Source organism: Falco biarmicus, chromosome Z (assembly GCF_023638135.1).
Source record: "Falco biarmicus isolate bFalBia1 chromosome Z, bFalBia1.pri, whole genome shotgun sequence".
NCBI classification, from domain to species: domain Eukaryota; kingdom Metazoa; phylum Chordata; class Aves; order Falconiformes; family Falconidae; genus Falco; species Falco biarmicus.
This window is the reverse complement of record NC_079311.1, coordinates 58,808,184-58,820,825: the sequence shown is the minus strand read 5'-3', so window position 1 is coordinate 58,820,825 and position 12,642 is coordinate 58,808,184. Positions and strand designations below refer to the sequence as shown.

At 37.6% G+C, this 12,642-nt stretch overlaps 1 protein-coding gene across 2 annotated transcripts in view; it reads left to right on the top strand.

Moving 5' to 3' along the window:
- Nucleotides 1–11,975, top strand: part of ANKRD31 (ankyrin repeat domain 31) — a 75,354-nt gene extending 63,379 nt beyond the window's left edge. For both annotated transcript variants that reach the window (XM_056323818.1, XM_056323817.1), the window contains exons 24-25: nucleotides 791–988; nucleotides 10,433–11,975. In XM_056323818.1, coding sequence (XP_056179793.1) covers nucleotides 791–988; nucleotides 10,433–10,584 — 350 coding nt within the window. In that variant the 3' untranslated portion in view covers nucleotides 10,585–11,975. The remainder of the gene's footprint in view (nucleotides 1–790; nucleotides 989–10,432) is intronic.
- The last annotated feature ends 667 nt before the right edge of the window (nucleotides 11,976–12,642 follow it).

Genomic DNA, 12,642 nt, shown 5'->3' with positions numbered 1-12,642 from the left:
AGATGTAGGTGTCAGATACTTCATATTGAAATTCCAGCAAAGTGGCCTAAAATAAAAGCATATCCAGTTGTTACAGTAAGCCTGGTATGTACATTCATTTTGCAGACTGCTATTTCAGGAGATGGTCTTTGGAAAACAGCATGACTAGTGCAGTTCTTGTGCTCTGGCAATTCCTTACTGCCTTTAATAACCATTAGCCACCTCTAAAGATTAGAACAACTCTTGCTTATCTTTAGTTCATGAAAGATCCCAAAGCTGTGTGGAATAAAAGAGTGGTTTCGATGGAATCCAGATGATTTCTTCATGGCTGGACCATGGGAGCTGTTTCAGAAGGCTTATGTTAGCATTACTTCAAGTATCTAGCATAAAATGGGTGGCTGAGCTCAATAAGGTTGGATGAAAGCCAATGATAATCGTTTTGCTGTGATTGTATGTGTTACTGTATGTTTGTGTTTCCCTTGAGATAAGCAGTGAAACACACATATATTTAGAAGGCTACTTTTAAAGTTAAATTTGCGTGGCATCTAGTATGATTTTGACAAGGAAGACATATATTTTTGATAAAAGGGAATGTCTCAATCATCTTGCAGCAGCTACGGCTGGGCAAGTAAAGGAGCGAAGTCTGGCTTTATAAGTGTTAGGTGGTGTAAGGCTAATTGAAAATTTCAGCGTTTACCTTCAACAAAAATAAAAAACCTAACTGCTTTATGCATAAAATCATTAAAGCACCAGTGTTAAATGATACTGTTTTTCTTAGAAAAAAGTTGTCTTGATCTTTTTATACTCTCAGGAAATAATTTTACCACAAGGGACCCCAGCAACCATAACCAGCACCATCAGAGTCCTGGTCCTGTCTCCATTGCGCAGCATCTTGGGAGCTTTGATCTGAGCCACATACAGCCAAAAACTCCATCCTTGCCACAAACAGAAGTTGTGAAAAAATTGCCATGTGCTGAAAGAGGAGCAGATGTTACCAAGGGATTTAAGAGTAAGATTTTTTTAAACTGCCTAAAAACCTAATGATTGGTGCAAGGGCTATACAAGAGATACAAAAGGAAAAAAAAAAAGTAGGTGGTATGCAATTGACTTGTGTGTGAGAGGGAAAGAGTCCTAGGGGAAAATGGTGACTCTGCTGATGGGTTGGATTGGTCCTTGCCACTCGAGTGCTCAATCCTGTGTAGGAACTGTTACAGCAAGAGTGTTTGTAGCAAAGGTAACCACTAACAGAGAGTGGGGGTTATGCAAAATTAAAGATTCATAGTAGAATAAAAATTAATAAATTGGAAATTTACAGAAATGTTCCGTATTTACATTTTTGCTTATACCTACTACAATTACTCTGCTAACTGAAGGAAGAAACTGCTTAACATGCAGTATAACTTTTAGAAAGATTTAAGCACCAGACCAGTTTCCACATCTAGCTTATAGAACCCAAATCATTTGCATTCAGTTCTGTGCAGAAGCTTTTTGGTTTTCATAGTCTGACCAAAAGTATTTTTGAAAGCAAACTGTGAAAAGCAAGTTCCTAGTTAAGAATGAAATTCCTTTAAAAACAAGTGTCTCAGCATGAGTATTTAATTGGGTCTCTTAAATGGAGCTTTAGAAGTGCCCTGAGAAGCCCCATAGCCCATAAATGGATTTGGTCTATTTGTTGGCCCTCTATTTGCCCTCTACGTTTCCAAAGAACCAGTCAGATACATGATGCCATTGCTGCTTTACTTCATGGTAAATAAATTCTTAATGTAAAGTTCATCTATGTAAGTTGGCTTTTAACTAGTTTACTTTCTGGGCTTCACTAGTCCTAGAAAATGATGGAAGGGTAGTTAATTCAGTTTTCTTGCTAGTCAGTCTTATCATGTCTTGTGCACGAGTCCAAAGTTGCAATGCTGAAACTGCTGACTTGGCAGGAGAATATTTAAACCCAAATTAATTGCTTCAGTAGAACCAAACAAAGCTATTAAGTATTTCAGTACCTCATAGGGAGGTGTAAAATTGAGCAACTAGTAAACGTCACAGGTATGTATTTGCAAGAAGCTTCCATTAGACTTTAAATTGTAGACTCCTCCAAAGAGGGGTCACTGTGTATCTTTGAACCAGTTGAAGGTATTACTTTGGTATTAGTCCAAACAACAAATCTAGCCTATTGTAGTGTATTTTTCCTGCAATATGTTTAAAGCTCCATGTAGTTGTAATGCAAAGAAATTATCTTCAAAGTTTGCAATATATTTGCAATATATTTTGTGCTGCATAGTACTCCAGTTCAGAGCCCCAGATTCTGCTTAGGCTCAGATGATTTATGTCAGAAACCTTTTCAGTGGAAAACTCTACTATTCTTATCTTCATGTTTTTAGAGGAAAGCTGGAAAAGGTGATGAATATAATTTAGTAATTGAAAAATCAAGATGTAAACTGAGAACCCCAAGTTTATATTTTTGGTGGTGTTTGTTTTTAACAAAATGGCATGACTTAAAGGAGCTTGATTCTGGGTATTTGAATTTTTTGGATTGTGTATTTTTTAAGTAGTGACTCATCATCACCACCAATAATGATGATACTAATATGGAAGAGGAGAAGCACTTGGAAGTGTTTAAAAAAAAAAGCAAACAAACCACAAAAAAATCCAACTCCAAAACCAAAATCCTAGTATCTAATACATGTGTTTTCCTGTTTACCTATAGCAGAATATTGACCAACTATACAATGTTCCCATTATGTGACTGTAGATGACAGGGAGATGAACTGTGTATTCTTTGTATTTTGTACTTTGGAAGCAGAGCGAGATTGTAGACAAAACATCTATCCTAATGTTTTTCCATTTCAGAGAGATGTCAAGGTGCAGATACTAAACTGTTTTCTCCTCTTTAAGGCTTGCAGACAAAATATTAGAAAGTATTTACCAATACTTTACAATTCTAGGCATTTGCTTTAGGTACATACTTTACAAAGAAGCACATAGTTCTTGTAGAAGAATTTACAAAGGTGTATTTTCCAGTAACTTTGCATACCATGACTGAAATGTAGGCTTCTTCCATCTGCACGCTCTTCCTTTCCAAAATTCTCAACCTGCTCTTATTTGTCAGTAAGATAGAAGATAGAATGTTGCATGACTGACTCAGAGCTGAACTATGTGGCCAGAAAGACCCCCAAACCCTCACTTTTTATAAGGCAAAAAAGGGGGGGTAGAAAGAAAAAGAAAGGAAAAAAACAAAAAAGAGGCAAAAAAAAAGGAAAAAACAGTGGCTTTCAAGGGCTACATGCCATGGAAGCTGATTCTAAGAATTTAATGTCTGCATTTCTTACCTGTCCATCAGGTTTTTCTGAAACTGGCAAATCACTTCAAAAGTAACTAGGTGATGGTGTGATTGCACAGAACCATAGACTAACGTAGGTTAGGTGGGGCCTCTGGAGGTCTTTCGTCCAACCCCCTGTTTGAAGTAGGACTAGCTTCCAAGTTAGATAGGTGGCTCACTGCCTTGTCCAGTTAAATTATGAATATCTTTGAGGATGGACAATCCACAACATGTCTGTACAGCATATTTGGGTGCTTAACCATGCTCATGGTGAATTTTTTTCCCCATGTATCTAGTGGAAATCTTGCTTGTTAAAACTTGCAACCATTGACTTTTTGTTGCATACAGAAACCTTGTTTCCTTAACAAGCCTGGCTAAAAGTAACTAAACTGATTTCTTGTCAAGAGTTTTAAATACTGCCTTTCTGGCTTTTTTACTTTGCAAAACAAGTCATAAAAGAAATCTGTTGATAACTGACCCATCTTCTTAATTCATCAGCCACACTGTAATATTTTCATCTGCTTGGGTGGTCCCATGGAGACTGAGAGAAGACTAAGACAAACAGAACTGTTGTAGATAATTTTCCTAGAACACATCTATCTTTTCTTATCGTACTTATGAAAGCAGTAAATGAAAGGCAATGTGATAAACAGCAAGCTTGAAGAGCCAGCGCATTCAGCTACTGCTTTGCCTGAAACAGAGAAGACAGACCTTTGTGACACCACAGTCTGGTAATGTCAAATGAAAGCATTTGGGAGAGTAGCTGATGATCTTACCTGGCGAGCACTGAGGTTATATCACTCTTAAATCTTATTTTTTTCCAGGAGTGACTTTTAACAAAGTTGGGACAAAGCTTCTAAACAAAACGATTCAATCTTAAATCATCACATAATAATAGCCTAGGAGAAGGCTCTAGAAGTTGTCCTGAGGCTGTACATAAAGCCCACTGAATGAATCACAGCTCCTGTAGATTTTGCCAGTGCATGAAAAACATGAGCTATTGCTTCTTCCATCAAATAGCTGTTCTGACCTGAGCTGAAACTTGGTTTATACTTTGTCTTCTGCTTCCTCCAGTCTGCATCTCAGTGTGCTGTAAACTGCAATAATTGTGAAGTGCTCTGTTTTTAATTACCCAGCGTTGCCCCTGGGACTGCTTCTTATCCACTCACTATCTTGACATGTTAAATTCAGGTTTTCCAAAATGGTTAGAAATACTTTTAGAGAGCCAAGTATTTTCCTTCCAAATGGGTATAAAAGTGAATGATTATATAGTTAAGTATACAATAATAACTCAAAAGAATAAGTTTTAAAAGAAAGAAACATATGGTAGGAACCTACTCCCTGCTAGTCATACCAAGAAATAGTCTCCTGTGAATAGTTTTAAATCAATCTTAGAGCCTTTTAATAAAGGCTACTAGTGTATGCATTCGTTGTTGTTGAACTCGAACTCGGTAATTTGATATTTAGAGTGATTGACTCAATTGAGAAATTGAAAGGCCATCTGGACAGCTGTATAAAAATACTTGTGTGAGGAAAATGGAATCAGCCACTATGTTTTGTTTTAAATGTACTTATATTTTATTTCTTTATAAATTCAGTCTTGAACATAGATTGTTTTATGGTAGGCTGTATACATTTGGCAGTTGGTATTTGCATATATTTCAATCGTACTTCGCTCACCTTTTGAGGAAAAAAAACATGTTATAGTTATCCTAAAGAAGGTAAGAGCCGCTGAGATTGAAGTTGTTCTCATTTCCCTGGTAGGTTATTGTAACATTGATGGATTTATGTAATAGATTGGAGGTTTTGAGTTCCCCATATTGCTAAATAAAACACTTAACAATATCTTAATACACCAATCCAAGAACCCCAAAGAATAATAAATCAGAATGTATCCTGTCGTATGAAGTATTTGTTACTAACAGGCCTACACCCAATATATCTAGGAGAGGAGAAAAAACAGTTACTATAAGATTATGATGTAGGCAAAAGTTTTAATGGAGAATAAATAATATGTTGTTATTTATATCACTTATCTAGGCAATGCTTGCAGGAAAGCTATAAAGTATTATTAATATCGTATATTTTTAAGATGTTTAGAAACAGAAAGATTTGCTATTAATTGTATATCTCAAAAAAGTGTAACATCTTCAGGTCTGTGTTGTAAGAACGATACTTTCAGCCCCGTTAAATGTAAAATAAAGACTTCCAGCGTAAACCTCGAAACTGATGCTTTAGAATAAAAAATATGAATTCTTGGTCTTTAATCATACCTGCAAGTCCTTTTTCCATGGAGATTGTAACAGAGTGTAGCAAGGAAGGCCACTGTGAATAAATGCTTTCAGGGAAGAATGAGTCAAGATACCTAATTCCCCACCCCCAGCTTTCTGACATTGTTTTTGCCAGTCTCACTGGAGAACAAAAAGAAAGAATGAACTTCTGAGGAATACTAATCTTTATTGAGTGGAGGAAGAAATATTAGTTTCTCAAATCTAGCATTTTCTCTAGAAGCAACAGAATAGAATAATGAATTGTGAAAGAATTAAGTTCCACATTATTGCTATACAAAATCTAGTTATACACAAATGATGAACTGAACCTATGAATGATCCATGGTGTCTGATATGTGAAGGAAAGAACTATAGGCTAAGGTACTGTCAGGTGTTCTAAGTGCTTCTGGCACTATTATAGCTGTGCTATGAAGTATCTGGTCATTGTAGTCCATTAGGTAGCTTCCAAACTGAAACGATTTATTTATTTCATAAGATGTTATAAATAACCTTCGATTTTTTTCAAGGGGTCATAACTACCAATGCAAAAAATGCAACATGCATAATTTAGGATCACTTGATGTATTAATTCTTGGGGGAAAAGTACTTTCAAAATGAAGATGGGGGTGGGCACAGAGAATCACAAAGCAATCAGCCAAAATCCCTGCTGGCCTGTATCTTTTAGGGGATGGACACCTTAACTTCAGTTGTCTGACTGGCATGGTATGTCTGATGGTTAGCAAAAGATCACTCCTTCCTGACTGATTTGTAAAGGCAGAGATCTTAGACTTAAGCATTCACAGGAGGAAAATATAATTAAGATCTAGATCATGTGAAGTGAGTTAAGAACTGGGGAGACCTGGAGAAAAGCAAAGGCATTTTGAGGGGGAAAAAAAATTAAAATAAATTACCAGGAAAGCATTTTTATTTTGTAAGAGGAAGATCTAGTCTTACAATGATAATCTGTCCACAGATATCACTTTTTCCAAGATACCAGGTCTTGATCAGCTGAAATAAAAGTTGTTTTCAAAATTACCTCTGTCATGGGCAGAGCTAATGTGCCTCAGTTCAGTTAGGAGCTTTTAAAGCATCAGAATATCAAAAAACATTGTTTATGTGAAGCACTGGGTGTCATTTCCAAGGCCTTACTTGGTCTGAATGGACACTACCTATTGGGACTCCTGGATTGTGACTGGTCTCTGCTTCTAGGTTCTTGAGAGAAGTGTGGATAAGGTCCAAGAAACTTGAAAGCTCTCAAGACATATTTTTATTTTAAATACTCTCTTGTGGCATTCTAGATCAAATGCTGTCACCTTTAAGTGTTGTTCTTAGACTTTTCTTTGCTTACACATCTGTAGTTCATGGCTAGATGACCTGCACTAAGCCGGGTCCGTTTGAGTGAGAAGAATAAAATCTGTGACTGTGCCACAGATTCTGCAGATCAGATGTGTTAATAATCATTATGTGTTTTACAGAAGTATTGAAACTGTATTTACTGATACCTGTAAGTTGACTCAAATGCATTGCTCAGACTGCAAGAGCATTTTATATCCTTTTACAGATAATTTACACAAGTAATATAAAATGCTTAACCATATCTCTGGGTAGTCCCAGCACTTTTCTTGTTTGGGAAAAATAAGGAGAATATTGGTGGGATAGGCATTTTTCAGAACTGATCTTTCAGGGGCTGTTTTAATGATCAGAAAGTGGTGACTCTGCACAGAAGTTGCAATCTTTGGTGACTAACCTTTATACAACTGGAGATTCTGGTCTGACATTTTAATAGTTGCACCATTAAGGGGAATCCTCCTTAAATACAGTTTTCAGGTTCTTAGCAGCCAGAGACAAGGTCTTGTAAAGCTGTAATAAAATGGAAACACAGGTTGAAACACATTTAGAATGGCTTCAAAACTGTAAGGCTAAAGTAGGTGCCAACAGAGACAGAAAAGCTATTGGCAAGCAGGATGGGAAAAGTACCAAGAGATGACGTGTTTTCCCCAGATTTAGGGGGAAAATGTTTGATCTGATATTGATACTGATTGATACTTTGTCTTGTAATTCATGAAGATGGCAGAAAATTGAGAGCTCCTAACAGGACAGCAAGGGCTGGAAAGCAGAAAAAGATGCTGCTTGTGTGTCTCACCTTATTAAGCTTTCTTCTGTACCAGAGGCACTAAGATGAGTTTTGGATAGCTGTATGGGAGCCTTTCTGCCCAGCTTACAGCCCATAAGCTGTCAGTCTTTTGGAAGGGCATGACAGTTAACAGACAGCAAAAGGGAGAAAGGAAACATCAAAGTGGGTATTGAAAGATTAAAAATAATAGTAAGCAAAGGGTGATAGAAAAGGGAAAAAGAATTGAGAAAGAAAAATGGAAATGGGAAGGACATTAGTTGGCTGTGTCAGAATATGGGGGAAGAAACACAAGGACTAGATGTTCAAATACTGATCCATCCCTACTGGGGGAAAAATGATTGTCTGTGGATGTAGAAACTTCAATATCAAACACTGATGTCAAAACTGAGGAAGACAGCCGTGGGATGTATAAATTACTGTGCTTTTGCTAACTGTTGACTGTTACCTAAAGTTACTGAAAAGCAAAGATTAGAGAGAATAGAGATTTTAAATAGTCACTCAGGTAAAGTTGTATTTATGGTCGAATGCTAGTATTTCATCTACAAAATCTTAATCCAAGAGGTAAAACATTAATTTGACTCAAAGCAAACAACAAAGAAAACTGTCAACTGCTGAAAAAAGTTATTTCAATAGATTTATTTGGTCATGTCTTTATTGCACTTTCAAATTTGAGTTGAGAATTTTTAGTAAATAAGTCAGAATATTGCAGTGAGGGTGCTGAGAGGAGCATTTACAAAGAAAGGAAGGTCTTTTCTCCAATTATGATCTCTCAAAATGGGATGTTAAATGAACTTCAGGCTTTGTCAAGAAATTTTTCTGTATTTGCATACAAAATGTGGACATTTCAGAATGAAAAAGTTTTTTTCAACAAATCAAAACAGGTTGAAGTCATGCCTGTGATGTCACTATAGATGCAGTATTAATTACAGTATTTCAGCTCAATTTCTGCCAGTTTATTTTATTAAAAAAATTACCATACTGACATTTAAGATAATTTTTACTTGAAAGTGTCCTTAAAACTATTTTGTGACTTCCCATACAAGCATTCCTGTTTAAGCCTTTTGAAACATCATTTCTAGGTAAGTCTGTAAGCTGACTTTTGGCATGACTGACTACTGCTTTGTAGTGGTGTGAGGAGCATTGTGATGTAGTTTCTTTGGTGGGACTGTATTCAGCCTGCCCATCTCTGCTGTAGTCCAAGACACTTAAATATACTCTAAACATCAGATCATTCTTTTTGTTCCATTATGCACTGTGCTATGGCACAAGCATACTGAAGATGCACTGAGGGTGTAAGACACCGAATGCAGTTGTGTTCTTACTGGTCAGTTTTGCTGCGGGTGTGATGGGTGTGGAGCAACATACATCCTTATGCACAAGACTCTGTATTTGCATTTATGAACAAGACCTGTTGCTTCTAATAGCAATTTAACACTTCACTGCTTTGGGTGGTGAGCTCCTGGAAATCAGGAAACGGCAGGGAAATCCTCACTGAAACATGGAATTAAAAGGAGTAATACCCCACAAGATACACTGATTGTTTTAGCATTGGGACCTACCGATGTTGTCAGTTCAGTGAATGTATTTTGCATTTTGGGATCAATGTAGGTGACACAACTGGAAAACTGTGGTAATGGAGAAAGGGAAATTCTTGGGGTGGCACGTGGTAGCCCAGAAGTAAGTGCAAGCTAAATGACTAACTGGTGTCACCTCAATCATGTTTCCTCTGCATTTTGACAAGTATTTATCATGACTGATCTAATCATCCTGAAATGCCTATCCTGTTTTGCTTCTTGAGACATTTGAACAGTATCTGAATGCTGGTTTTTTGTTGGTGGCTTGTCTGTTGGGTTTTTTTGTTTATGTTTTAAACAGAGGCCATCCCTACTTCCATGACAGCCCTCCCTCTCTTGATAACACCTGCTACCGGTGACAGTTCTGCCCTCACTGGCAGTTTTTGTGTTGGGCTGGCTGTGGCAGCTCAGCAGCTCTGGTATTTTGTGCAAGGGAGCTGAAGGGAGAAAGTGCAGACAAAAGTTGAAGAGAAGTGAGGAACTCTGAAAACTACAGTTCCAAGTGTTTTTGGAGTCTGTACGATTACGGAGAAAATTACTTGTAACATTTCTTACTGCTGGATCTTGACAGTGTTACTTTGTTACTGATTTTAACAGTGAAACCTGAAATTTCAGCTTATCTTGCACTGAGGTACAGAAGTGCCTTAAGTTTATGCACTGCAATAATTGCTTCAGTCCAGCAGAAAATTAAATACTGCAAATGCCTATTGTTCAGTCCTGGAATTTCTTGTAGACAGGTGTATGCCTCCCTTTTTATATAGTCCTTTCAGGACTGTAGGAAGGGCATTCCCTGTGAGAGGGATTCCTTAGTTTTGGGAAGTACACTAAACTTACACCTTTGTGGATGTAATACGTGAAATTCAAGCAATACTTTACAACTGCATTTTCCTGCGATATAGTTGGAAATGGTCGGGACAGCTGATTTCTCACACTGAGTATTACAAAGTGCCATACCACCCTTGTCTCCCTGAAGTCTGACTGCAAATGAGAGATACCAATAAGATGGCTGAGGTGTTGTGCTACAAGATTCCTAGGACACATTACAGATTCCTAGGGATCGCTAACACTTAATTGGTTCTAATGAGCTGTGAACAGCACTGTACATAATAGTGTCAGTGATTGCTTTCCATCACCCTGACACACACTCTGTAATCATTTTCAACAGGCTCTTCTGTCCAGTTCAACTCAGTGGAAGGTCTGTCGCATGTTCTTCAGTTCCGTGAGATAGTAATGGTACGTAAAGAGGAGTTTCTACCATGCTCTGTAATGGAAAAGCACTGGAATTTCTACAAAGGATGTGAAGATTTTGGATTCTAAAGACTTCCTGAGTGCTAACATTTTTTTCTTTATAATCGTTTAAAAGTAAACATGTGAGCTTCTAGAACCAAGGGCTTTGTTACTGTCATTTTGATAAGTCATTTGCCCAGCACTTGAAATGGACTGAAAGACTGAGCAGATGAGGAACAGGGGAGTACTTCGTAGCAGGTGAAGTTAACTGTCAATATTGAATTTTGTGCTGTAAGATTAAGAAATGGGGAAGTAGATGAGGGCTGTTACACATTGGTGCTCATTGTGAATTATATTCTAGGTTAATAACATTGTATGAAATTCCACTGATTTCCGTGGCTGCCCATGCTTGATGGGGCTGCACAGAACGAGGTGGGTATCAACATTGATAGTCACTTCCCACCCCTAACCTGGAACTGCTCTGCCTGAGCATGTGCTGTCAGAAAGGCTGCATGTTTGTGTAGTAAAATAAGCTGTTAGGTGAAAAATCAAGATGGGCAGCTTTGAAAATCACCAGCAGCTTTGCTTTATGTGCTGTGGATATATACAAACGTTTGAGAAGGGGGCAGGTGCTGGGAGAGGTTAAAAGAGGGAAATTTGTCATTGGAAGTGCTCGGGGGAAATTTCATTCATGTTCCAGCCAAGTCTTTCTGATGGGCAGAAAATGTGCTGGCATATGGCAGGAAATACAGTTAGCCTGTCAGCAGAACACAAATTTTTCCATCTAACAACATCTTAGATATTCACCCCGATCTCTGGACAATTTCTGTTTGTTTTAATTTTACAATGTGTGAATCTGCCTTGGTAGCATATTTAGAACACATCTGACTGTCACTCAGTCATATCTGTATTCAAATGGCATTCTTGCTCTTTCATTTTCTGGATTAGAAGAAGAGATGAAATAATAGCATGTGCTACTCCTGACTGCAGCGAATGGGATGAGAAATACATCCTGTTGATACGTAACGGCCTCAGCTAGCTGTTTGGAGTGCAAAGAGCTGTTCTGCAGAGATCTGATTAGTGTCTTAAATGGAAGTTGTTCTGTGGAGGAGAGTGGGGTCTGATGTGCAGAGAGCTAATGCTGTGCCCCAGTATGCATGAGCGATCACAGCCTGATGGGCTGTACAGCTAAAGAAATACAACTACCTGGAAATCGAAAAAGTTAAAAGCTACTGAGTGACAGGTATTTTGTAAAGGTTGCTTTCCCACACAGGAAGACAGCAGTGTGGTCTCACAAGCTGCAGCAGCAGAACAAACCTGAAGGCCTATTTGTTTAAAGGAAATGTTCATTCAAATACTACACTTTGACTGACAAGTGAAAGCCTTTTGGTTGTTAAAATGACTACTGAGTTACTTACATGTTTGACATTTTTTTCTTTGTTACAAGATGTCTAATAAAGTTAATGTATAAAAACTGGGAAGATTTGACAGTGCTTCTAGTCCATTTTGTTAATATGATTACATGGCCTAAGGCAATCCTAAGAAACAGTGACAAAAATCTGATTGATTCAAGCTGGGCAAAGAGGTAAAAGTGCCAAGCGTTACTTGAAAACCACTGTCTCTTACTGACGCTATATGTAAAAGTAAACTACCATATTTTTTTTCAATGTTTATATTGTATAGAAGAATCTTGAGAAAGGTGTTAGCTTGACAACGTATGTTTTAGTATGACTAACAAATGGAGGATTCTGCTTCCCAAACCTTTGAAATGAAATTTCCCTGTTCTTCCTACTGGAATCTTTGTCTTAAAGATCCATAAAGAGATGGCAAAAAGCTATACTATATACAGTATATATATAGCTATATACAAAGCAGGGTGTTCTGCTTTCTCTGTTTAAATTTATGCTTTCGAATTGTACTTTTGCATGAAAACATAAGCCATTATCACAGCTATTAGGGATCCTAATTGCAGCACAGTAATAAACCTTCTGCTCACAAGCTGCAAACAGCAACAGTTGGCCCTCCCAACCCCTCCTGCTTCTTTTGTGATGCAGTTCTTTTGTTTAGTAAACCCCTTCTCAACTCCTAGGCTGTGAGTTGGAACATATTTTGTGTGGTGCAGGCTAAAGTAAAAAGGACATAAAATGC